General features: G+C 50.1%; 1 protein-coding gene across 1 annotated transcript in view; it reads left to right on the top strand.

Moving 5' to 3' along the window:
- Nucleotides 1-27,624, top strand: part of myo10l3 (myosin X, like 3) — a 383,661-nt gene that overhangs the window by 288,882 nt on the left and 67,155 nt on the right. Inside the window, exons 29-30 of the mRNA XM_041201628.1 lie at nucleotides 14,029-14,122; nucleotides 17,116-17,171. Of these exons, the coding sequence (XP_041057562.1) occupies nucleotides 14,029-14,122; nucleotides 17,116-17,171 (150 nt within the window). The remainder of the gene's footprint in view (nucleotides 1-14,028; nucleotides 14,123-17,115; nucleotides 17,172-27,624) is intronic.

The following is a 27,624-nucleotide window of genomic DNA, read 5'->3' on the forward strand; positions in this document are numbered from 1 at the left end:
GCTCACCACCGATGTAAGACTAACAGGCCTATAATTGTTTGGCATTTCCTTTGATCCCTTTTATGCCTACTCTCTGCTTCCTGTTAGCTAGTCGATCTTCTATCCATGCCAATATGTTACCCCCTACACCATGAGCTTTTATTTTCTGCAATAACCTTTGATGTGGCACTTTATCGAATGCCTCTGGAAATCTAAGTACAGTACATCCACCGGTTCCCCTTTATCCACAGCACATGTGACTCCTTCAAAGAACTTCAATAAATTGTTAAACATGATTTCCCTTTTACAAAACCATGTTGACTCTGCCTGATTGCCTTGAATTTTTCTAAGTGCCCTGCTACAATATCTTTAATAACAGCTTCTAACATTTTCCCTACAACAGATGTTAGGTTAACTGGCCTGTAGTTTCCTACTTTCTGTCTCCCTCCCTTTTTGAATAAAAGAGTTACATTCAGTATTTTCCAATGTAATAGAACCTTCCCCAAATTGAGGGAATTTTGGAAAATTAAAACCAACACATCAACTATCTCACTAGCCACTTCTTTTATGACCCTAGGATGAAGTCCATCCGGACCCGGGGATTTGTCAGCCCACAGCTCCAACAATTTACTCAGTACCACTTCCCTGGTGATTGTGATTTTCTTAGGTAGCAGGGATCATAATATGATTCAATTTTATATTCTGTTTGAAGGGGAGGAGACGTGGGTCTAAGAATAATATTTTAAACTTAAATAGGGGCAATTATGAGGGCATGAAAGCAGAGCTAACTAAAGTGAGCTGGAAAATGATGTTAAGGGATAGGTCAACAGAGGCAGACATTTAAAGGGATGTTTCAGATTACACAGAATATATATATATTCCAATGAAAAAGAAACATTCCAAGGGGAGGGCCCACCATTCGTGGTTAACTAAATAAGTTAATGACCCTATCAAACTTAAAGAAAAAGCATATAATTACGCAGAGACGGGTGATAGGTCAGAAGATTAGACAGAATATAAAGAACAGCAAAGAATGACAAAAAGATTAATAAGGAGGGAAAAATTAGAGTATGAGAGAAAACTAACTAGAAACATAAAGACGGATAGTAAGTGTTTCTATAGATATTTAAATAAGAAAAGAGTTAACAAAGTGAGCTTTAGTCTAATAGAAAGTGCGCCCGGGGAATTGATAATGGAAAGTGGGGAGGTGATGGATGAATTAAACAGATATTTTCCTTCGGTCTTCACTTTAGAGGATTTGGGTAACATCCCGGAAATAGCTGCAAAACAGGAACTGGAAGGGAGGGAAGAACTCAGGAAACTTACAATCACTAGGAAAGTGGTATTGAGCAAATTGTTGGAGCTGCGGGCTGACAAGTCCCCACGTCCGGATGGACTTCACCCTAAGGTCTTGAAGAAAGTGGCTAGTGAGATAGTTGATGCACTAGTTTTAATTTTTCAAAATTGTCTAGGTTCAGGGGAGGTTTCATTGGATTGGAAAATAGCAAATATAACCTCTTTATTCAAAAAGTGAGGGAGACAGAAAGCAGGAAACTACAGGCTAGTTAGCTTAACAGCTGTCATAGGGAAAATGTTAGAAGCTATTATTAAAGATGTTATAGCAAGGCACTTAGAAAAATCCAAGGCAATCAGGCAGAGTCAACATGTTTTGTAAAGGGGAAATCATTTTTAAGCAATTTATTGGAGTTCTTTGAAGGAGTAACATGTGCTGTGGATAAAGGGGAACCAGTGGATGTACTGTACTGAGATTTCCAGAAGGCATTTGATAAAATGCAACATCAAAGGTTATTGCAGAATATGAAAGCACATGGTGTATGGGGTAACATATTGGCATGGATAGAAGATCGGTTAGCTAACAGGAAGCAGAGAGTTGGCATAAATGGGTCATTTCTGGTGGGCAGGTGTGATGAGTGGTGTGTCACAGAGGTCAGTGCTGGGATCTCAACTTTTTATACAAATGACTTGGATGAAAGGATTGAAGGGATGGTTGCAAAATTTGCTGATGACACAATGATAGGTAGGAAAGTAAATTGTGAAGAGGACAGAAGGAAGCTACAAAGGGACATACATAGATTAAGTAAATCGGCAAAGATCTGGCAAATGGAGTATAATGTGGGCAAATGTGAAATTGACCATTTTGGCAGGAAGACTAAAAGAGAAGCATATGATCTAAGTGGTGGGAGATTGCAGAGCTCTAAAGTGCAGAGGGATCCGGGTGTCCTAGTGCATGAATCACAACAGGCTAGTATGCAGGCACAGCAAGTAATTAGGAAAGCTAATAGAATGTTATCATTTATTGTGAGGGGAATTGAATATAAAAGTAGGGAGGTTATGCTTCAGTTGTACAGGGCACTAGTAAGACCACATTTGGAGTACTGTTTATAGTGTTGGTCATCTTATTTAAGGAAAGATGTAAATGCATTGGAAGCAATTCAGAGAAGGTTTACTAGAATAATATCTGGAATGGATGGACTGTCTTATGAGGAAAGGTTAGACATGCTAGGCTTGTATCTGCTGGAGTTTAGAAGAGTGAGAGGCGACTTGATTGAAACCTTTAAGATCCTGAGGGTTCTTGACAGGGTGGATGTGGAGAGGATGTTTATTCTTGTGGGAGAATCTAGAACTAGGGGTCACTGTTTAAAAATAAGGGGTTGCCCATTTAAAACAGAGATGAGGAGAAATGTTTTCACTCAGAAGGTTTTGAGCCTTTGGAACTCTCTTCCTAAAAAGGTGGTGGAAGCAGAGTCTTTGAATATTTTTAAGGCAGAGGTGGATAGCTTCTTGATAAGCAAGGGGACGATAGTTTATCGGGGTTAGGCGGGATGTAGATTTCAGGTTACGATCAGATCAGCCATGAACTTATTAAATGACCTCCCTGTTCCTTGTTCGTGTCAACTCCCCCAGACGCTTGTCACACCATGAGCCAACCAGTCTCACTGGACTCCATCTTTCACACGGGGGTTTCCAATCTCTCGAAGAATTCACTTTGTTATCTTCTCCCAAATGATGCTTTCTTTCAGATGCCTTCCACAAGGGTCCATCTCCAGGGTTTTGACCTCTCCTTGCGATGTTCCTCTCCCCTGGGTCACCATGTGCATTCAAGCTTCTACCTTCCACGCTTTCTCTCTCTCAGATACTCAGCCATGCCAACAGAACACCACTGCTTCACAGGCCCGTAGTAAGGTGTCACCAACCCTTGGTTGTCTCCTTGGATCTTCTGGCTTCCCGCAAGCCCAATTGCCTTGATTCTGCTCTCTGCAGCTTTCTCTCTTTAATTCAGAGCCTTTTCCTCTGCTCCTTACTTTAACTTTACTGAACAAGATCTGTTCCAGATTCCCTGTCGCGTTTCCTTGACTTAGCTGTTATCTTGGGACCTTTTCCTGTCCCCACTACCCAGTTTTGGAACTTCTGTTCTTTTGGGAAATCTGCTCTCTGCAATTCTCTTTCCTGTTCCGCTTCTTCACCCTATGGTATCTACAGACCAACTGAACTCAAACTGCTTTACTGTTTCTCTCTATCTCTCTATAGGTTTTCTGTTGCTAGGCAACAGCACAGTTTTTCTTCTTTGTTTTAACTTCCCGAAACCACTTCCCCCCCACCCTTGATAACACAGCTTTGAATGTCATAAAACCTCTTTAAAAAGCAGGTATACAAACGAACCCACATACTTGCAGGCAACATTCTCCCAGAGAAAAACTCGAAATGAAACTACACCCAGGTTCCACCCTTTTAACTCACAAATGAAACATATAAATTAAACTTAAACAAAAGCTATAGCTTATTCCTAACACCCACCAATAAAAATGTTACTTAAAACTAACTCTAGTTCCTAACAAAGGACCATGTGAGTTGGCCTTACCGATAGCCTTCTGCAGATTGACGATGCATGTAAGACAGCCGTGATTGACAAAGAACTTACAAGTCTCAGTGTAGACATTGTTGGACTTCAAGAGACTAGGCTGCCTCCAAGTAGATCTCTTAAAGATAAATGCAACATGTTCTGGCAGGGGAGAACCCAAGAGGCAACATGTGGGTATGGAGAGGGTTTCTCAGTAAAAAAAATTCTACTGGCAATGATTGATCCTTCCAGAGAAGGGTCCGTGAGACTTCTTACTCTTCGCTTGTCAAACGGCGTGGACCCAGTTAACCTCATGTACATCCATGCCCCAACACTCACGTCCATCCCAGATGTCAAGGATTGATTCTATGAAGCACTTGAAGCTACCATCAACAGAATTCCAGCACCAAGGGACTGTACCTTCTAGGGGACTTCAACACAAGGGCAGGTACCACCTACAAGGCTTGGCCAATATTATGGGGCAGGAGGGAATCGGCAAGATTTTTAAAAAATCCTTTCAAACTCTCAGTGCCATCCCAGACATTCCCATCATGGAGCAGCTGGACAGCAAGACCAACATAGTCGAACTCAACAAGGCCGGTGACTGTCTCGCCAGTTCGAAAGCCTCAGGAAATAATGACATTCCACCTGAAATCATCAAAAGTGGAAAACCAGCCCTGCTGCAGCATCTCCCTGAGCTTTTGTGCCTCAAGATGTGTGAGATGCAAAAATAGTCACCTTGTACAAAAACAAAGGGGATCTCAGTGACTCCAACAATAACCAAGGCATCTCCTTATGGTGCTGGGTGGCACCACATCCACAGACATTCACTCCCTCCACCACCAATGCACGGTAACAGCAGTGTGTACCATCTACAAGATGCACTGCAGGAATTCACCAAGGCTTCCTTTGACAGCACCTTCCAAACCCACGACAATAACCATCAAAAGGACAAGGGCAGCACACATGGGAACACCACCACCTGGAGGTTCGCCTCCAAGTCACTCACCATCCTGACTTGGAAATATATCGTTGTTCCTTCACTGTCGCTGGGTCAAAATCCTGGAACTCACTCCCTCACACCACTGCGGGTGTACTTACACCACATGGACTGCAGCAGTTCAAGAAGGCAGCTCACTACCACCCTGTCAAGGGCAATTAGGGATGGGCAATAAATGCTGACCTAGCCAGTGATGCCCACATCCCAAGAAGAAATAAATTTTTTAAAAAGTATTGTGTGAGATGTCTTGGCCTGCGTTGCTCTGACCAGGTTGCAGACCCTGCATCACACATCTACCCTGAGTTTGAATGCAGCTTCTGAGCTGGTAGGTGGACATGCTTTTCTCACTTTGGCAGTAACAGGGGAGTGTTGTGAAGGTGCAGACCACTCTACATTGGCTTGAGCTAACCAAGGCCTTCCACCTGTCAGCAGAGAGGGACTCTTTAACCTGCTCTGGAAAATAGGCTGCCTGCCTGGACTCCTGGGCATCATTTCTTCTTCCCATGAGAGTATTCACAGTTCCATCAGTTACAATGGAGCAACATCGGAAGCTTTTGGATCAGCAGTGCGGTAAATCGAGGCTGTGTCCTGGCATCAACTCTCTTCAGCATATTCTTCTCCATGCTTTTAGTAACTCAAATGAAGGTACATACTAGAGCTGATGGTAAGGTGTTCAATTTGGCAAGACTGCATGCCAAGACCAAAGTGTGTAATGTCCTAGTCAGTGTGTTGCTGTTGGCTGATGATCCTGTGCTGCCATCCCACACTGAAGCTCACTTGCAGCAGCTTGTAGATCGGTTCTCCTGGGCCTGAGGAGCCTGGACTGACAATCAATGTCAGGAAAACCAAAGTTACAGGCCAGAACATAGAGACTCCACCTTCCATCAACATCACCAACAGCTTCACATTCCTTCGATCAATAATTACTAGCAACCTGTCCCTTGATGCTGAAATCAGCACCAGGACTGCCAAGGCTGCAGCTGTTGTGTCAAAGTTGAGAAGTCAAGCGTGGACAACAGCAAAATAACCAAAAATACAAAGCTCTGTGTACCAGGCTTGTGTTCTCAGCAACCTGCTTTACAGCAGTGAGCATGGATAACTCATACAGGCTAAGAAAAGTGGTTGAACAGCTTCCACCTCCATTGCCTCAGATGAATATTGGGCATCTCCTGGCAGGACAGAGTGCTGAACATGGACGTACACCAACATGCAGGGATCCCCAGCCCTCTCAAGTCAGCAGTGATTCCAACGGCTGGGTCATGAGAGCCGAATGGATGACGGCCACATCCCCAGAGACATGCTCTGTGGCCAACTTGCTATCAGCATGAGACCAGCAGGTTACCAGCGTCTGTGGTACAAGGATATCTGCAAGCGAGATCTCAAGTTGACTGGAATTAGAGTCGATGCCTGGGAAATCCTCGCTGCTGACTGGAGCACCTGGAAGCAAACAGTCAAGAAGGGCATGGAAAAACCGAGGGGGGAGTTAGTGTGGAGAGTGGTCTGGTCCAGGGAGAGTGGTAGGGCTGGGGTGGGATTGTGTGGGGTGGTGTTTGGTCCAGGGAGAGTGGTAGGGGTGCGGTGGGATTGTGTGGGGTGGTATTTGGTCCAGGGGGTGTGGGGTGATGTTTGGTCCAGGGAGAGTGGTAGGGGTGGTGTGGGATTGTGTGGGGTGGTGTTTGGTCCAGGGAGAGTGGTAGGGGTACGATGGGATTGTGTGGGGTGGTATTTGGTCCAGGGGGTGTGGGGTGGTGTTTGGTCCAGGGAGAGTGGTAGGGGTGGGGTGGGATTGTGTGGGGTGGTGTTTGGTCCAGGGAGAGTGATAGGGGTACGATGGGATTGTGTGGGGTGGTATTTGGTCCAGAGGTTGTGGGGTGGTGTCTGGTCCAGGGAGAATGGTAGGGGTGGGTTGGGATTGTGTGGGGTGGTGTTTGGTCCAGGGGGTGTGGGGTGTGCTGTCTGGTTCAGGGAGAGTGGAGGGTGGGGTGGGATTGTGTGGGGTGGTGTTTGGTCCAGGGAGAGTGGTAGGGGTGGGGTGGGATTGTGTGGGGTGGTGTTTGGTCTAGGGAGAGTGGTAGGGGTGGGGTGGGATTGTGTGGGGTGGTGTTTGGTCCAGGGGGTGTGGGGTGGTGTTTGGTCCAGGGAGAGTGGTAGGGGTGGGGTGGGATTGTGTGGGGTGGTGTTTGGTCCAGGGGGTGTGGGGTGGTGTTTGGTCTAGGGAGAGTGGTAGGGGTGGGGTGGGATTGTGTGGGGTGGTGTTTGGTCCAGGGGGTGTGGGGTGGTGTTTGGTCCAGGGAGAGTGGTAGGGGTGGGGTGAGATTGTGTGGGGTGGTGTTTGGTCCAGGGGGTGTGGGGTGTGCTGTCTGGTTCAGGGAGAGTGGAGGGTGGGGTGGGATTGTGTGGGGTGGTGTTTGGTCCAGGGAGAGTGGTAGGGGTGGGGTGGGATTGTGTGGGGTGGTGTTTGGTCCAGGGAGAGTGGTAGGGGTGGGGTGAGATTGTGTGGGGTGGTGTTTGGTCCAGGGGGTGTGGGGTGTGCTGTCTGGTCCAGGGAGAGTGGAGGGTGGGGTGGGATTGTGTGGGGTGGTATTTGGTCCAGGGGGTGTGGGGTGTGGTGTCCACAGGGGGAGTGGTAGGGGTGGGGTGGGAGGGGTGGGGTTGGAGTGGGGTCCATCCTTTGTATGAACACAGCTGTTGATCCAATGGGAAACGACAGCAAATGGAGCTGAAAAGATTTCATTCATTCAGATTTCTATTGTTAATATAAAACCTGTTCTGATCCATGAGTTGCTCTGTTTAACAAATCCATCATTTGCTCGTCACTAACCCATCAACTAGTTTATTACTGAACCAGTCAGTAGAATCAGTTGGTTACCATTCGTTCCTGAGAGACTAGGTTGAGCTCCCACCTGTTCGAACATGAATGCAAATTCCACTCCATTCTTGGCCACATTCTCCACATCCAGGAAGCAGTAGAGTTTGAAATAAAGGCCCCATAGTCTGTCCACACGCTCTGCACTCATCATCACCCTAGAGAGCACAGCACCCATTAAACACCAAACCAACTACTCCCCACCTCCCCCACACACCCCCTCCCCCCACACAGCCCCCTCCCCCCACAAACCCCCTCCCCACACCCACTCCCCACACCCACACAGCTCCTCCCCACACCCACTCCCCACCTCCCCCCACACACCCCCTCCCCACACCCACTCCCCACACCCACTCCCCACCTCCCCCCACACACCCCCTCCCCCCACAAACCCCCTCCCCACACCCACTCCCCACACCCACACAGCTACTCCCCACACCCACTCCCCACCTCCCCCCACAAACCCCCTCCCCACACCCACTCCCCACACCCACTCCCCACCTCCCCCCACACACCCCCTCCCCACACACACCCCCTCCCCACACCCACTCCCCACACCCACACAGCTACTCCCCACACCCACTCCCCACCTCCCCCCACAAACCCCCTCCCCACACCCACTCCCCACACCCACTCCCCACCTCCCCCCACAAACCCCCTCCCCACACCCACTCCCCACCTCCCCCACACAGCCCCCTCCCCCCACACACCCCCTCCCCACACCCACTCCCCACACCCACTCAGCTACTCCCCACACCCACTCCCCACCTCCCCCCACAAACCCCCTCCCCACACCCACTCCCCACACCCACTCCCCACCTCCCCCCACAAACCCCCTCCCCACACCCACTCCCCACCTCCCCCACACAGCCCCCTCCCGCCACACACCCCCTCCCCACACCCACTCCCCACACCCACTCCCCACACCCACACAGCTCCTCCCCACACCCACTCCCCACCTCCCCCCACACACCCCCTCCCCACACCCACTCCCCACACCCACTCCCCACCTCCCCCCACACACCCCCTCCCCACACCCACTCCCCACACCCACTCCCCACCTCCCCCACACAGCCCCCTCCCCCCACACACCCCCTCCCCACACCCACTCCCCACACCCACACAGCTCCTCCCCACACCCACTCCCCACACCCACTCCCCACCTCCCCCCACACACCCCCTCCCCACACCCACTCCCCCCACACAGCCCCCTCCCCCAACACACACCCTCCCCACACCCACTCCCCACACCCACTCCCCACACCCACTCCCCACCTCCCCCCACACACCCACTCCCCACACCCACTCCCCCCACACACCCACTCCCCCCACACACCCCCTCCCCCCACACACCCCCTCCCCACACCCACTCCCCACCTCCCCCACACCCACTCCCCCCACACACCCCCTCCCCCCACACACCCCCTCCCCCCACACACCCCCTCCCCCCACACACCCCCTCCCCACACCCACTCCCCACCTCCCCCACACACCCCCTCCCCACACCCACTCCCCACCTCCCCCACACACCCACTCCCCACACCCACTCCCCACTCCCCACACCCACTCCCCACACCCACACAGCTCCTCCCCACACCCACTCCCCACCTCCCCCCACACCCACTCCCCACCTCCCCCCACACACCCCCTCCCCACACCCACTCCCCACCTCCCCCCACACACCCCCTCCCCCCACACACCCCCTCCCCCCACACACCCCCTCCCCACACCCACTCCCCACCTCCCCCACACCCACTCCCCACACCCACTCCCCACCTCCCCCCACACACCCCTTCCCCCCACACACCCCCTCCCCACACCCACTCCCCACCTCCCCCACACACCCACTCCCCACACCCACTCCCCACACCCACTCCCCACCTCCCCCCACACACCCCCTCCCCACACCCACTCCCCACACCCACTCCCCACCTCCCCCCACACACCCCCTCCCCCCACACAGCCCCCTCCCCCCACAAACCCCCTCCCCACACCCACTCCCCACACCCACACAGCTCCTCCCCACACCCACTCCCCACCTCCCCCCACACCCACTCCCCACCTCCCCCCACACACCCACTCCCCACACCCACTCCCCACACCCACTCCCCACACCCACTCCCCACCTCCCCCCACACACCCCCTCCCCACACACACCCCCTCCCCACACCCACTCCCCACCTCCCCCCACAAACCCCCTCCCCACACCCACTCCCCACCTCCCCCACACACCCCCTCCCCCCACAAACCCCCTCCCCACACCCACTCCCCACACCCACACAGCTCCTCCCCACACCCACTCCCCACCTCCCCCCACACACCCCCTCCCCACACCCACTCCCCACACCCACACAGCTCCTCCCCACACCCACTCCCCACCTCCCCCCACACACCCCCTCCCCACACCCACTCCCCACACCCACACAGCTCCTCCCCACACCCACTCCCCACCTCCCCCCACAAACCCCCTCCCCACACCCACTCCCCACACCCACTCCCCACCTCCCCCCACACACCCCCTCCCCACACCCACTCCCCACCTCCCCCCACACACCCCCTCCCCACACCCACTCCCCACACCCACTCCCCACACCCACTCCCCACCTCCCCCACACACCCCCTCCCCACACCCACTCCCCACACCCACTCCCCACACCCACTCCCCACACCCACTCCCCACCTCCCCCACACAGCTCCTCCCCACACCCACTCCCCACCTCCCCCCACACACCCCCTCCCCACACCCACTCCCCACACCCACTCCCCACACCCACTCCCCACACCCACTCCCCACCTCCCCCCACACACCCCCTCCCCACACCCACTCCCCACCTCCCCCCACACACCCCCTCCCCACACCCACTCCCCACACCCACTCCCCACCTCCCCCCACACACCCCCTCCCCACACCCACTCCCCACACCCACTCCCCACCTCCCCCACACACACCCACTCCCCACACCCACTCCCCACACCCACTCCCCACCTCCCCCACACACACCCACTCCCCACACCCACTCCCCACACCCACTCCCCACCTCCCCCACACAGCTCCTCCCCACACCCACTCCCCACCTCCCCCACACACACCCACTCCCCACACCCACTCCCCACACCCACTCCCCACCTCCCCCACACACCCCCTCCCCCCACACACCCCCTCCCCCCACACACCCCCTCCCCACACCCACTCCCCACCTCCCCCACACACCCACTCCCCACACCCACTCCCCACACCCACACAGCTCCTCCCCACACCCACTCCCCACCTCCCCCCACACACCCACTCCCCACACCCACTCCCCACACCCACTCCCCACCTCCCCCCACACACCCCCTCCCCACACACACCCCCTCCCCACACCCACTCCCCACCTCCCCCCACACACCCCCTCCCCACACCCACTCCCCACCTCCCCCCACACACCCACTCCCCACACCCACTCCCCACACCCACTCCCCACCTCCCCCCACACACCCCCTCCCCACACCCACTCCCCACCTCCCCCCACACACCCCCTCCCCACACCCACTCCCCACCTCCCCCCACACACCCACTCCCCACACCCACTCCCCACACCCACTCCCCACCTCCCCCCACACACCCCCTCCCCACACCCACTCCCCACACCCACTCCCCACCTCCCCCACACACCCCCTCCCCACACCCACTCCCCACACCCACTCCCCACCTCCCCCCACACACCCCCTCCCCACACCCACTCCCCACACCCACTCCCCACACCCACTCCCCACCTCCCCCCACACACCCCCTCCCCCCACACACCCCCTCCCCCCACACACCCCCTCCCCCCACACACACCCTCCCCCCACACACCCCCTCCCCCCACACACCCCCTCCCCCCACACACACCCTCCCCCCACACACCCCCTCCCCCCACACACTCCCCACACCCACTCCCCACCTCACTCCCCACCTCCCCCACACACCCACTCCCCACACCCACTCCCCACCTCCCCCCACACACCCCCTCCCCACACCCACTCCCCACACCCACTCCCCACCTCCCCCCACACACCCCCTCCCCACACCCACTCCCCACACCCACTCCCCACACCCACACACCCCCTCCCCACACACACCCCCTGCCCTCACCCACTCCCCACCTCCTCACATACACCCCCTGCCCTCACCCCCTTCCACCTCCCCCCACACACCCCCTGTCCTCACCCACTCCCCACCTCCCCCACACACCCCCTACCCCACACCCACTCCCCACCTCCTCACATACACCCCCTGCCCTCACCCCCTTCCACCTCCCCCCACACACCCCCTGTCCTCACCCACTCCCCACCTCCCCCACACACCCCCTACCCCACACCCACTCCCCACCTCCTCACATACACCCCCTGCCCTCACCCCCTTCCACCTCCCCCCACACATCCCCTGCCCTCAACCCCTTCCACCTCCCCCACACATCCGCTGCCCTCACCCATTCTTCACCTCCCCCCACACTACCCCCTGCCCTCACCCACTCCCCATCTCCCCCTACACAGCCCCTGCCATTACCCACCACACCCACTGCCCTCACCCACTACCCCCCTCACCCCTCACACCCCACACCCTCACCCACTCCCCACCTCAATCCCCACACCCATAGCCCTTACCCATTCCGCACCTCACACCTCTCCACTTCCCACCCTCACTCATCCCTCTCTGGCCATGGGGGAGATGCCAGAGGACTGAAGAACAGCTAATGTGGTTCCTCTATTCAAGAAGGGATATAGAGTTAAGCCAGAGAACTACAGACCAGTGAGTCTCATGTCAGTGGTAGGGAAACTATTGGAGAAATTTCTGAAGGAGAGAATCTATCTCCACTTGGAGAGGCAAGGTTTGATCAGGGATAGTCAGCATGGCTTTGTCAGAGGGATGTCATGCCTAACAAATTTGATTGAATGTTTTGAGGATGTGACCAGGTGTGTAGATGAGGGTAGTGCAGTTGATGTAGTTTATATGGATTTCAGCAAAGCCTTTGACAAGGTCCCACATGGGAGACTTATAAAGAAGGCAATGCACATGGGATACAGGGTAATTTGATAAGGTGGATTCAAAATTGGGTTAGTTGTAGGAGACAGAGTGTGATGACAGAAGGATGCTTCAGTGACTGGAAGCCAGTGTCCAGTGGTGTACCACAGGGATCTGTGCTGGGTCCCCTATTATTCGTCATTTATATAAACTGTATAGATGATTATGTGGGGAGTAGGGTTAGTAAGTTTGCGGATGACACAGAGATTGGCTGGGTGGTTAACAGTGAGGTTGAGCGTCTTGGGCTACAGGAAGATATAGACGGGATGGTCAAATGGGCAGATAAGTGGCAGATGGAATTTAACCCTGAAAAGTGTGAGGTGCTATACTTTGGAAGGAGTAATTTGACAAGGAAGTATTCAATAAACGACATGACACTAGGAAGTTCTGAGGAACAAAGGGACCTTGGCTTGTGTGTCCATAGATCTTTGAAGGTGGAGGGGCATGTTAGTGGGGTGGTGAAAAAGGCATATGGGACACTTGCCCTTATCAATCGAGGCATAGATTACAAAAGTAGGGAGGTCATGTTGGAGTTGTATAGAACCTTGGTGAGGCCACAGCTGGAGTACTGTGTGCTGTTCTGGTCGCCACATTATAGGAAAGATGTGATTGCACTGGAGGGGGTGCAGAGGAGATTCACCAGGATGTTGCCTGGGATGAAACATTTAAGTTATGAAGAGAGGTTGGATAGACTTGGGTTGTTTTTGTTGGAGCAGAGAAGACTGAGGGGCGACTTGATCGAGGAATACAAGATTATGAGGGACATGGACAAGGTGGATAGGGAGCAGCTGTTCCCCTTAGTTGAAGGGTCAGTCACGAGGGGACTTAAGTTCAAGGTGAGGGGCAGGAGGTTTAGGGGGGATGTGAGGAAAACTTTTTTACCCAGAGGGTGGTGACGGTCTGGAATGCGCTGCCTGGGAGGGTGGTGGAGGCGGGTTGCCTCACATCCTTTAAAAAGTACCTGGATGAGCACTTGGCCCATCATAACATTCAAGGCTATGGGCCAAGTGCTGGTAAATGGGATTAGGTAGGTAGGTCAGGTGTTACTCACGTGTTGGTTCAGACTCGATGGGCCAAAGGGCCTCTTCTGCACTGTGTGATTCTGTGATTCTGTGAACCTCGAACCTTCTAACTCAGAGACGTGTGTACCACAACTGAAACTTAAAGGAGCGAGACAAACAGATGAGAGTAAGTGGTGGAGAAGTTTGAGTAGGGGAAGATGTGTGTGGACACAGTGCTGATGTGAAGCTGTTTACTGATGTGTTTTCTCCTGGCAGTGACTGGTTCAATGTACTGAGTGGTGTTCACAGTGCGACACAGCAGCAGTTACGAGAGATGCGTGATGAACAAGCTAATCCAAAGAACGCAGTGGTAAGGATCAGCTCACTCCACTTTGGGACTGACAATCAGACTTAGAAAGAAGCAATGTAAAGAGATGGTGAACTTTTCTTGGCTGAGAGGAAACAAAGAGAGGGAGCTTTACTCTGTATCTAACCCCGTGCTGTACCTGCACTGGGAGTGTTTGATGGGGACAGTGTAGAGGGAGCTTTACTCTGTATCTAACCCCGTGCTGTACCTGTCCTGGGAGTGTTTGATGGGGACAGTGTAGAGGGAGCTTTACACTGTATCTAACCCCGTGCTGTACCTGTCCTGGGAGTGTTTGATGGGGACAGTGTAGAGGGACCTTTACTCTATCTAACCCTGTGCTGTACCTGTCCTGGGAGAGTTTGATGGGGACAGTGTAGAGGGAGCTTTACTCTGTATCTAACCTGTGCTGTACCTGTCCTGGGAGTGTTTGATGGGGACAGTGTAGAGGGAGCTTTACTCTGTATCTATCCGCGTGCTGTACCTGTCCTGGGAGTGTTTGATGGGGACAGTGTAGAGGGAGCTTTACTCTGTATCTATCCGCGTGCTGTACCTGTCCTGGGAGTGTTTGATGGGGACAGAGTAGAGGGAGCTTTACTCTGTATCTAACCCCGTGCTGTACCTGTCCTGGTAGTGTTTGATGGGGACGGTGTAGAGGGAGCTTTACTCTGTATCTATCCGCGTGCTGTACCTGTCCTGGGAGTGTTTGATGGGGACAGAGTAGAGGGAGATTTACTCTGTATCTAACCCCGTGCTGTACCTGTCCTGGGAGTGTTTGATGGGGACAGTGTAGAGGGAGTTTTACTCTGTATCTAACCCCGTGCTGTACCTGTCCTGGGAGTGTTTGATGGGGACAGTGTAGAGGGAGCTTTACTCTGTATCTAACCCCGTGCTGTACCTGTCCTGGGAGTGTTTGATGGGGACAGTGTAGAGGGAGCTTTACACTGTATCTAACCCCGTGCTGTACCTGTCCTGGGAGTGTTTGATGGGGACAGTGTAGAGGGACCTTTACTCTATCTAACCCTGTGCTGTACCTGTCCTGGGAGAGTTTGATGGGGACAGTGTAGAGGGAGCTTTACTCTGTATCTAACCTGTGCTGTACCTGTCCTGGGAGTGTTTGATGGGGACAGTGTAGAGGGAGCTTTACTCTGTATCTATCCGCGTGCTGTACCTGTCCTGGGAGTGTTTGATGGGGACAGTGTAGAGGGAGCTTTACTCTGTATCTATCCGCGTGCTGTACCTGTCCTGGGAGTGTTTGATGGGGACAGAGTAGAGGGAGCTTTACTCTGTATCTAACCCCGTGCTGTACCTGTCCTGGGAGTGTTTGATGGGGACAGTGTAGAGGGAGATTTACTCTGTACCTAACCCCGTGCTGTACCTGTCCTGGTAGTGTTTGATGGGGACGGTGTAGAGGGAGCTTTACTCTGTATCTATCCGCGTGCTGTACCTGTCCTGGGAGTGTTTGATGGGGACAGTGTAGAGGGAGCTTTACTCTGTATCTAACCTGTGCTGTACCTGTCCTGGGAGTGTTTGATGGGGACAGTGTAGAGGGAGCTTTACTCTGTATCTATCCGCGTGCTGTACCTGTCCTGGGAGTGTTTGATGGGGACAGAGTAGAGGGAGCTTTACCCTGTACCTTAGCTTTTTTTTTTAGCACTCATCCGGACATTCACAAGAATACCAATATAAGGGGGAAAACAACAATTTATACTGTATGTGAAGAGAGCGCTGATTGGTCGGCACGTGGCGATGCCATGGAGAATGCACCACTGATGGTGACTGACAGTAAACTGTCAAGCATTGTTTGAAATTTAAACCAGGCAGTTTAACCCTGATTTGTCAAGGCATTGCTCATATACTCATAGACGTCTACAGCACAGGAGGCGACCATTCAGCCCATTGAGTCCGCGCCAGTGAACAAAGATCTGACTACACTAATCCCATTTTCCAGCGCTTGGCCCATAGCCCTGGAGGCTATGGCAACGCAAGTAAATATCTAAATACTTCTTAAACGTCACATGAGTGTCTGACTCAACCACTCTTTCGGACAGTGAGTTCCAGACTCCTTCCACCCTCTGGGTGAAAAAATTTCTCCTCAACTCCCCTCTTAGCTTTCTGTCTCGTACCTCATATCTATGCTGCCTGGTTATTGACTCCTCTGCTAATGGAAAAAGCACCTTCCTATCTGCCCTATCTATTCCCCTCATAATCTTATCCACCTCTATCAGGTCCCCTCTCAACCTCACTGGTCCAAGGAAAACAACCCCAGCCTATCCAATCTTTCCTCATAGCTCCAACCCTCCAGCCCAAACAGCCTCCTGGTAAATCTCCTCCGCATCCTCTCCAATGCAGTCACATCCTTCCTATAATATGGTGAGCAGAACTGCACACAGTACTCCAGCTGTGGCCTACAGTTTTATACAGTTTTATACAGTTGCAGCATAACCTCCCTGCTCTTGTATTCTATGCTTCGGTTAATAAAGGCATGAGACATGAGGAATGAGTCAGCGAATGGCTGTCACTTATTTTGTTTAGCTGAAACAGGTGCAATGTGCGTACATGTCTTTCTGTCTGACAGAACAAGGATATACCTTGTACATACAGTATAAATTGTTGTTTCCCCTTTATGTTGGTATTCTTGTGAGCTTAGACATGTCTCTCTTTTCAGCAATACTCAAGTTCTATATTATCAAACGATTACTCCATCTAATCCTGTGCTGTGCGTTAATGTGCTTTGGGGATATGGGGAGAAGGTGGGTTGAGGTTTTGGTTTTTCTAAATGGATGAGCATATTCGTCTTCTGCTGTTTGCTGAGGTTCTGGCCGAAAGCAATGAGAAGCTGAGACTTGCTTCAGAATCACGCGCCCCAGGGATTTTGAAGGTGCAGGATTGAGAATTCTGAGATTAATGGATATCGGATTGGTAGAACAGTATGTGGCAACGGCTAATCTGTTCCCAGTCACTAATCTATGTTTCTGTGTTTGTTTGTTTTGGGACAGGGCACTGTGGATGTGGGAATGATCGAGTCAGTGTGTGCCTCTGATAACCCCGACAGGTAATACTGAGAGACACAGGAACAGGAGGACACCATTTAGCCCCTCTTTCCTGTTATATAGGAACAGGAGAAGGACATTCAGCCCCTCAGGCCTGTTACACAGGAACAGGAGGAGGCCATTCAGCCCCTCAGGCCGGTTACCCAGGAACAGGAGGAGGCCATTCAGCCCCTCAGGCCTGTTACACAGGAACAGGAGGATCTAATTCAGTCCCTCGGGCTAGTTGCACAGGAACAGGAGGAGGCCATTCAACCCTTTAAGACTGTTACACAGGAACAGGAGGCCATTCAGCCCCTCAGGCCTGTCACACAGGAACAGGAGGAGACTATTCGGCCCCTCGAGCCTGTCACACGGGAACAGGAGGAGGCCACTCAGCCCCTCGTTACATAGGAACAGGAGGAGACCATTAAGCCGCTCAAGCCTGTTTCACCATTTAATAGATTCTGGCTGATTTGTATCTCAACTCCAATTACCTGTCTTTTCTCCAAATCCCTCGATACCCCTAACCAAAAAAAATCTATTGATCTCAATTAAATTGACCTCCCGACTCAACAGCTTTTTAGGGGGGAGAGTTCCAGATTTTCACTTCCCTTTGTGTGAAGAACTGCTTCCTGACATCACCCCTGAATGGCCCGGCTTGAATACCTGCAGAGATAGTGGATACGCTGGTCATGATGTTCTAAAATTCCTTTGATTCCGCAATGGCCCCAGCAGATTGGACGTTAGCAATTGTAATGCCATAATTCAAGAAAGGAGGGATAGAGAAAAGAGGGAACTACAAGCTAGTTAGGCTGACATCAGTCATTGGGGAAGTGCTGAATTCTATTATTACAGAGGTCTTATCAATGGACTTAGAAAAGCATAGTATGATCAGTCAAAGCCAACATGGTTTGTGAAAGGGAAATTGGGTTTGGCAAATTTATTAGAGTTTTTTGAGGATGTAACAAGTAGGGTGGATAAAGGGGAACCAGTAGATGTAGTATACCTGGATTTGCCAATGTCGTTCAATAAGGTGCCACACAAATGGTTAATACGCAAGATAGGGGCTCATGGTGTTGGGGGTGATATGTTAGCATAGATAGAGGACTAATTAATGGACAGGAAGCAGGGAGTAGGGAAAAAGAGTGCATTTTCAAGTTGGCAGGCTGTGACTAGTGTAGTGCTGCAAGGATCAGTGCTGGGGCCTCAGCTATTTACAATCTATATTAATGGCTTAGACAAAGTGACAGAGAGTAATGTATCCAAGTTTGCTGATAATACAAAGCTAGATGGAAGGTAAGCTGTGGGAAGGACACAGAGAGGCTGCAAAGAGATATAGGCAGATTACATAAGTGGGCAACAAGGGGTGGCAATTAGAGTGAAATGTGGAGAAGTGTGAAGTTATTCACTTTGGCAGTAAGAAGAGAAAAATGGATTTTTAAAAAAGACGTGAAACTTGTAAATGTTGGTGTTCAAAGAGACTTGGGTGATGCTCGTACAAAGAACACAGAAAGTTAGCATGCAGGTACAACAAGTAATGATGAAGGCAAATGGCATGTTGCCCTTTATTACAAGGGGATTGGAGCACAGGAATAAAGAAGTCTTGCTACATTTGTACAGGGTTTTGGTGAGACCACAACTGGAATATTGTATGCAGTTTTCATCTTCATATTTAAGAAAGGATATGCTTACATTGGAGACGATACAGTGAAGGTTCACAAGATTGGTCCCTGGGGTGAGGGGGTTGTCCTTTAATGAGAGGCTGAGTAAACTGGTCTTATATAATTTGGAGTTTAGAAGAATGAGAGGTGATCTCATTGAAACCTACAAGATTCTGCAAGGGTTTGATAGGGCGAACACTGAGAGATTGTTTCCGCTGGTCGGGGAATCAAACACGGGGGCTCAGTCTCAGGATAAGGAGTCGATCATTTAGGACTGAGATGAGGAGAACTTTCTTTGGAATTATTTTGGAATTCTCTACCCATTATTGAACATATTAAAGACAGGGATAGATAGATTTTTGTTCTTTGTTCAAGGGGCTGGTGGGACGGGGCAAGGGGATGGTGGGGCGGGGCAAGATGGTGGTGGTTGCAGGCAGGCAGACTCAACAGTGCACCACTCCTTCCTGAGGTGCGGGGCCCAGAATTGAACCCAGTTACTCCAGATGGGGTCTGACCAGTGCTTTATATAACTGTAATCTCACCTCCTCCCCTTTGTATTCCAGCCTCTGGGGTAAAGAGAAACATTCCATAAGCTTTTTCGATTACTTTTTGGATTTCATTAGCTTTTAGTAATAGAGACCTAGGAAATAGGAGCAGGAGTAGGCCATTCGGCCCTTCGAGCCTGCTCGGCCATTCAAATACCTCAAAACCATGTTCTCTTGATATCTTTAATATCTAGAAATCTATCAGCCTCTGTCTTGAGCATAATGATTGAGCTTCCCCAGACATCTGGGGTAGAGAATCCAAAAGATTCAGCACCCTCTGAGTGAAGAAATTCCTCCTCTACTCAATCCAAAATGGCTTTCCCCTTATTCTGTGTCCCCTGGCTCTAACCCCCACTCCCCCACTTCACCCAAGGGTCACCTCCTTCCTGCATGTACCCTGTATCATGCATGCTCCAATGAGGTCACCTCTCATTCTTCTAAACTCTAGAGACTATAGATTTTTGTACGTGAATCCCAAAATCTCTCTGTTCCTCCACACTTCCCAGTTTCCCACCATTTAGAAAATATTCTGATCTGTCTTTCTTGGGTCTAAAGTTGGTGATCTCACACTTCCCCACACTGAACTCCAACTAAAACAGTTTTGTCCACTCTTGCTGAATCTATCAATGTCTCTCTGCCCCTTCCTGCTCCCATCCACACTATTTACTGTGTCATCTAACTTGGTGTCATAAGCAGATTTGAATTTATGGTCCCTATTGCTTCATCCGGGTCATTTATAAATATAGTGAAAAGCTGAGGCCCCAGAGCAGGTCCCTGGGAGACATTACACATTCTGCCAGTCCCTGCAGCTCTGTCTCCTACTCCGGTCCAATTTCCACCCATGTTGGAAGATTGCCACCCTGTGGAATGTTCTGGAAGTCTGTATAAACCATCCATAGACACTCCCCTATCTCTCATTTTAGTGACCTCATTATAAAATTAAACCTAACCAGCCAGATGACATGCTTCACAAATCCACACTGACTGATCAGCTGATGCTGCTTGAAGTGCAGTTACTGTTCCTGCTGAGGTTTGATGTCAGAGGTGAGGTGAGAGTGACTGCCCTTGACATTAAGGCAGCATTGGACCGAGTGTGGCATCAAAGAGTCCTAATGAAATTGAAGTCAATGGGAATCAGGGGGAAAACTCTCCACTGGTTGGAGTCATACCTAGCACAAAGGAAGATGTTGGTTGTTGGAGGTCAGTCATCTCAGCTCCAGGACATCACTGCAGGAATTCCTCAGGGTAGTGTCCTCGGCCCAACCATCTTCAGCTGCTTCACCAATAACCTTTCTTCCATCATAAGGTCAGAAGTGGGGATGTTTGCTGATGATTACACAATGTTCAGCACCATTTGCAACTCCTCAGGTACTGAAGCAGTCCAGGTCCAAAAGCAGCAAGACCTGGACAATATCCAGGCTTGGGCTGACAAGTGGCAAGTAACATTCGTGCCACACAAGTGCCAGGCAATGGCCATCTCCAACAAGACAGAATCCAACCATCGCCCCTTGACATTCAATGGTATTACCATCACTGAATTCCCAACTATCAACATCCTGGGGGTTACCATTGACCAGAAACTCAGCTGGACTAGCCATATAAATACTGCTGCTACAAGAGCAGGTCAGAGGCTAGGAATCCTGCAGCGAGTAACTCACCTCCTGACTCCCCAAAAGCCTGTCCACCATCTACAAGGCACAAGTCAGGAGTGTGATGGAATACTCCCCAATTGCCTGGATGAGTGCAGCTCCTACAACACTCAAGAAGCTTGACACCATCCCGGACAAAGCAGACGCTTGATTGGCACCACACCCACAAACATTCACTCCCTCCACCACTGACGCACAGTAGCAGCAGTCTGTACCATCTACAAGATGCACTGCAGGAATTCACCAAGGCTCTTTAGACAGCACCTCCCAAACCCACGACCGCTACCATCTAGAAGGACAAGGGCAGCAGATAGATGGGAACACTACCACCTGGAAGTTCCCCTCCAAGCCACTCACCATCCTGACTTGGAAATATATCTCCGTTCCTTCACTATCGCTGGGTCAAGATCCTGGAGCTCCCTCCTTAACAGCACTGTGGGTGTACCTATACCACGTAGGCTGGAGCGGTTCAAGAAGGCAGCTCACCACCACCTTCTCAAGGGCAATTAGGGATGGGCAATAAGTGCTGGCCTAGCCAGCGACACCCACAGCCCATGAATGAATATATAAGGAAAATGCACGTTGAACTGTCTGTACCTTCCTCATGTCTCTCCCCTGCTGCCTCCTTATATAGTGAATTGACATTTGCAAATTTTCAATCCCAAAGCATATTGTGGGAAAATCTTCTCTGCAGCTACTCTGTCAATCACCCTAACCCCCCAGAATCTTGTTTCAATAAGACCACCTCTTATTCTTCTAAACTCCAATGAGTATGGGCCTAACCTGTGCAACTTTTCCTCATGAGAACTCTTCACCACAGGAATGAGCCCAGTGAACCTTTTCTGATGTACTTCCAATGCAAGTATATCCGTCCTTATGTAAGGAGACCAAAACGTTCCACGTACAAACACGCATGCATGGCAGGAGTAGGCTATTCAGCCCCTCGAGCCTGCTCCGTCATTCAGTAAGATCATGGCTGATCTGATTGTGGCCTCATTCTGCCTGCCCCCGATAACCTTTGACTCCTTTGTTGGTCAAGAATCTAGCTACCTCAGCCTTAAAAATATTCATTCACCCTACCTCCACCGCTCTCCGTGGAAGGGAATTCCAAATATTCACGACTGTCAGAGAAAATAATTCTGCTCATCTCCATCTTAAATAGGAGACTCCTTATTTTTAAACTGCGTCCCCTGGTTCTAATCTCTCCCACACGAGGAAACATCCTTTCAGTTCCCACACTATCAGGTTCCCTCAGGATCTTATATGTTTCAATAAGATCACCTCTCATTCTTCTAAACTCCAATGTATACAGGCCCGGTCTGTCCAACCTTTCCCCCTATTCCAGGAATCAGCCGAGTGAACCTTCTCTGAGCTGCTTCTAATGCATTTATATTCTTTCATAAATAAGGAGATCAAAACTGTACACAGTACTCCAGACGTGGTCTCATCCACACCCTGTACAGCTGTAGCAAAACTTCCTGCTTTTATATTCCATTCCCCGTGCAATAAACACCAACATTCCATTTGCCTTCCTAATCACTTGCTGTATCTGCATACTCACTTATTGTGCTTCATGTACCAGGACACCCAGATCCCTCTGTACCTCAGAGCTCTACAATCTCTCTCCCATTTAAATAATTTGCTGCTTTTTTATTCTTCCTGTCAAAATAGACAAGTTCACATTTTCCCACATTATACTCCATCTGCCAATTTTTTTCCCACTCATTTAAACAATTTTTATGTATACCCTTTGTATGCTCCTTCTGTCATAGAGTGATAGAGTTATACAGCACAGAAACAGACCCTTTGGCCCATCGTGTCTGTGCCAGCCATCAAGCACCCATCTATTCTAACCCCATTTTCCAGCACTTGGCCTGTAGCCCTGTACGTTATGGTGTTTCAAGTGCTCATCTAAATACTTCTTAAATGTTGTGAGGGTTCCTGCCTCTACCACCCTCTTAGGCAGTGAGTTCCAGATTCCAACCACCCTCTGGGTGAAAAGACTTTTCCTCCAATCCCCCTAAACCTCCTGCCTCTTATCTCCTTAAACCTATGCCTCCTGGTTATTGACACCACCGCTAAGGGGAAAAGTTTCTTCCTATCTACCCTATCTAAACCCCTTATAATGTTGTATACCTCAATCATGCCTCCCTCAGCCTTCTTTGCTTTAAGGAAAAGAATCCTAGCCTATCCAGTCTCTCTTCATAGCCTTAACCCCCCAGCCCAGGCCACATCCTGAATCTCCTCCGCACCCCCTCCAGTCCAATCACATCCTTTCTATAGCGTGGCTACCAGGAGAGCACACAGTACTCCAGCTGTGGCCTAACTAGCATTCTATACAGCTCCATCACAACCTTCCTGCTCTTATATTCTGTGCCTCAGCTAATAAAGGCAAGTATCCCATATGCCTTCTTAACCACCTTATCCACCTGTCCTGCTACCTTCAGGGATCTACAGATAGGGTACACCAAGGTCCTTTTGATCATCTGTACTTCCTAGAGTCCTACCATTCATTTTTTACTCCCTTGCCTTGTTAGTCCTCCCAAAATGCATCTGCTCACACTTCTCAGGATTAAATTCCATTTGTCACTGCTCTGCCCATCTTACCAGCCCATCTATATCGTCCTGTAATCTAAGGCTTTCCTCCTCACTATTTACGATTATCGTGTCATGTGCGAACTTACCAATCATTCCACATATATTCACATCTAAATCAATAATGTACACTACAAACAGCAAGGAGCCCAGCACCAAACCCTGCGCTACACCACTTGTCACAGGCTTCCAATCACAAACACAACCTTCAACCATAACCCTCTGCCTCCTGCCACTCAGCCAATTTTGGATCCAATTTGCCAAATTGCCCTAGATCCCATGGGCTCTTACCTTCTTGACCATTCTCCCATGCGGGATCTTGTCAAAAGCCTTACTGAAGTCCATGTAGACTCCATCAATTGCACTACCCTCATCTACACACCTAGTCACCTCCTTGAAAAATTCAATCAAATTTGTTAGACATGATCTTGCCCTGACAAAGCCATGCTGACTATCCCCGATTAATCCCTGCCTCTCCAAGTGGAGATTAATCCTGTCCCTCAGAATTTTTTCCAATAGTTTCCCTACCACTGATGTCAGATTCACTGGCCTGTAATTACCTGGTTTATCCCTACTACCCTTCTCGAATAATGGTACCACATTCACTGTCCTCCAGTCCTGTGGCCAGAGAGGATTTGAAAATTATTGCCAGAGCCCCTGCAATCTCCTCCCTTGCTTCACACAGCAGCCTTGGACGCATCTGACCTGGGCCTGGGGATTTATCCACCTTAAATCCTGCTAAAATCGCTAATAGTCCTCCCTTTCAACATTAATTTGTTCAAGTATATCACAGTCCCCCTCCATGATTTCTACACCTCCATCGTCCTTCTCCATAGTGAACACAGATGAAAAGTAATCTTTCGAAACCTCACCTACGTCCTCTGGCTCCACACACAGATTGCCACTTTGGTCCCTGGTTATCCTCTTGCCCTTAATATATTTATAAAATGCTTTGGAATTTTCCTTTATCTTGCCCACCAGTGTTTATACATGCCCCCTCTTCGCTCTCCTAATTACTTTTTTAAGTACCCCCTACATTTTCTATACTCCTCTGGGGCTTCTGCTGTTTTCAGCCCTCTGTATCTGCCAAAAGCCTCCTTTTTTTGCCTTATCCAATCCTCTGGACTTACTGGTCCTACCCTTCATCTTTACGGGAACATGTTGGCCCTGAACCCTCACTATTTTCTTTTTGAATGACTCCCACTGGTCTGATGTAGACTTTCCTACAAGTAGCTGCTCCCAGTCCATTTTGGCCAGATCCTGTCTTATCATATTGAAATCAGCCGTCCCCCAATTCAGGACCTTTATTTCCAGTCCGTCTTTGTCCTTTTCCATAATTATCTTAAATCTTACAGAGTTATGGTCACTATCCCCAAAATGCTCCCCAACTGGTACTTCTATCACTTTCCCAACTTCATTCCCTAAGATTAGGTCCAGTATCACCCCTTCTCTTGTCGGACTTTCTATGTGCTGGCCCAAAAAGCTCTCTTGGATGCACTTTAAGAATCCCCCACCCTTTAAGCCTTTCACAGTAAGACTATCCCAGTTAATATTGGGGAAGTTGAAATTCCCTATTATTATTATCCTATTATTTTTACACTTCTCTGAGATTTGTCCACAGATCTGCACCTCTATGTTCCCCTGACTGTTTGGAGGCCTACAGTGCACCCCCAGCAAAGTGATTTCGCACCCCCCCCACCGCCACCATTTGTTTATAGGTTCTACCCATATGGCCTTATCTGCAGAACCTTCTAAGATACCACCCCTCTTTACTGCAGTACTTGACTTCTTGATCAATAGTGCAATGCCTCGTCCTCTCTTACACCCACACCACCCCACTCCCACCCCCACCCCGTCACGCCAGCCCTGCCCTTCCCTCAACCATGTCTCTCTGATAGCAAGAATATCATGTTCCCATGTGTTTATCAACGCCCTCAATTCATCTGCCTTACTTGTAAGACTCTTTGCGTTAAAATAAATGCAATCCAGCCTTGCATTATTCCCTTGTGCCTTAACAGGTCTGTATTTGCTCTACCTTCCAGATTGACTTAGTTTCTCTTCTATATTTGGCTGTGCATCACCCCCAACTGTACCTTCACTCTGTATCCTATCCCTCTGCCAAATTAGTGTAAGCCCCTCCCTAACCACACTAGCAAACGTCCCCACAAGGATGTTGGCCCTGTTCCGGTTCAGGTGCAACCTGTCCGACTTGTACAGGCCCCACCTTTGCCAGAAACAGACCCAGTGATCCAGAAAACTAAAGCCCTCCCTCTTGCACCATCTCTTCAGCCACGCATCCATTCTCTCTATCCTCCTATTCCTGTACTCACTAGCATGTGGCATAGGGATTACAACCTTTGAGGTCCTGTTTTTTAATCTGCTAGCTAGCTCCCTAAATTCTTGATGCAGGATCTCACCCCTCTTTCTACCTTTGTCAAAGGTTACACCCTTGTTCAAAAAGGGGTGCAAGGATAAAGCTGGCAATCACAGGCCAGTCAGTTTGACCTCAGTGGTAGGGAAACTTCTGGAAACTATAGTACAGGATAAAATCAATAATCACTTAGACAAGTGCAGGTTCATCAAGGAAAGCCAGCATGGATTTATCAAGGCAAAATCATGTTTAACTAACTTGCTGGAGCTTTTTGAGGAGATAACAGAAGGTTGATAAGGAAACGCTGTTGATGTGGTGTATATAGATTTTCAAAAGGCATTCGATACAGCGCCACACAACAGACTTGTGAGCAAAATTCTAGCTCATGCAATAAAAGGGAAAGTAGGCACTTGGATAAGAAATTGGCTGAGTGACAGGAAACAGAGAGTAGTGATAAATGGTTGTTTTTCAAATTGGAGGAAGGTTTGCCTTGGAGTTCCCCAGGGGTCAGTGTTGGGACCCTTGCTCTTCCTGATATATATTAATGACCTAGACTGTGGTGTGCAGGACATGATTTCAAAATTTGCAGTTGATACGAAGATTGGAAATGTTGTTAACTGTGATGGGGAGAGTTTTGAACTTCAAAAGGACATAGAAAAGTTGGTGAGTTGGGCAGACAAGTGGCAGATGGAAGTTCAATGCAGAGAAGTGTCAGGTAATTTGTTTTGGCAGGAAAGATATGGAGAGAGAGTATAAAATAAAGGGAGATCCTCTAAAGGAGGTGCAGGAACAGAGGGACCTCGGTGTATACATACATAGGTCATTGAAGATGTCAGGGCATGTTGAGAGAGCAGTTAAGAAAGCATCTAGTATCATAGGCTTATTTTAGGGGCATTAAGTAAGGAGGTCATATTGAACTTATATGAGACACTAGTTAGGCCGCATCTGTGATACTGCATCCAGTTCTGGGCGCCATACTTGAGGAGGATTTGAAGGCATTGGAGAGAGTACAGAGGAGATTCACAAGGATGATTCAACATGTCTCTTTTTTCAGCAATACTCAAGTTCTGTATTACCAAACGGCTATCTGTATCTTTGTATTGTCAGCAAATTTGGCCACAATACAATTCGTCCCTTCATCCAAATCATTAATATAGATTGTAAATAGTGGAGGCCCCAGCACTGATCCCTGTGATACTCCACTAGTTACAGTTTGCCAACCTGCAAGTGACCCATTTATCCCAACTGGGTTTCCTGTTAGTCAATCCTCTATCCACACTATTATATGACCCCCAATACATGAGCTCTTATCTTGTGTAGTAACATTTTATAAGGCACCTCATCGAATTCTTTATGGAAATCCAAATGCACTACCTTCACCCCAAACCACTCTCTTTCTCCTAATAATTTATGTGAAGGGCTCCCATATCCCAGTGAAAGTCAGCACCTTCGGGAGAGGAGGAGTCCTATACCCCAGTGAGAGTCAGCATCTTCAGGAGAGGAGGGGGACCTGTACCCCAGTGCGAGTCAGCACCTTCAGGAGAGGAGGGGACCTGTACCCCAGTGAGAGTCAGCACCTTCAGGAGAGGAGGGGGACCTGTACCGCAGTGAGAGTCAGCACCTTCAGGAGAGGAGGGGGACCTGTACCGCAGTGA

This window comes from Carcharodon carcharias, chromosome 12 (genome assembly GCF_017639515.1).
Source record: "Carcharodon carcharias isolate sCarCar2 chromosome 12, sCarCar2.pri, whole genome shotgun sequence".
NCBI lineage: Eukaryota > Metazoa > Chordata > Chondrichthyes > Lamniformes > Lamnidae > Carcharodon > Carcharodon carcharias.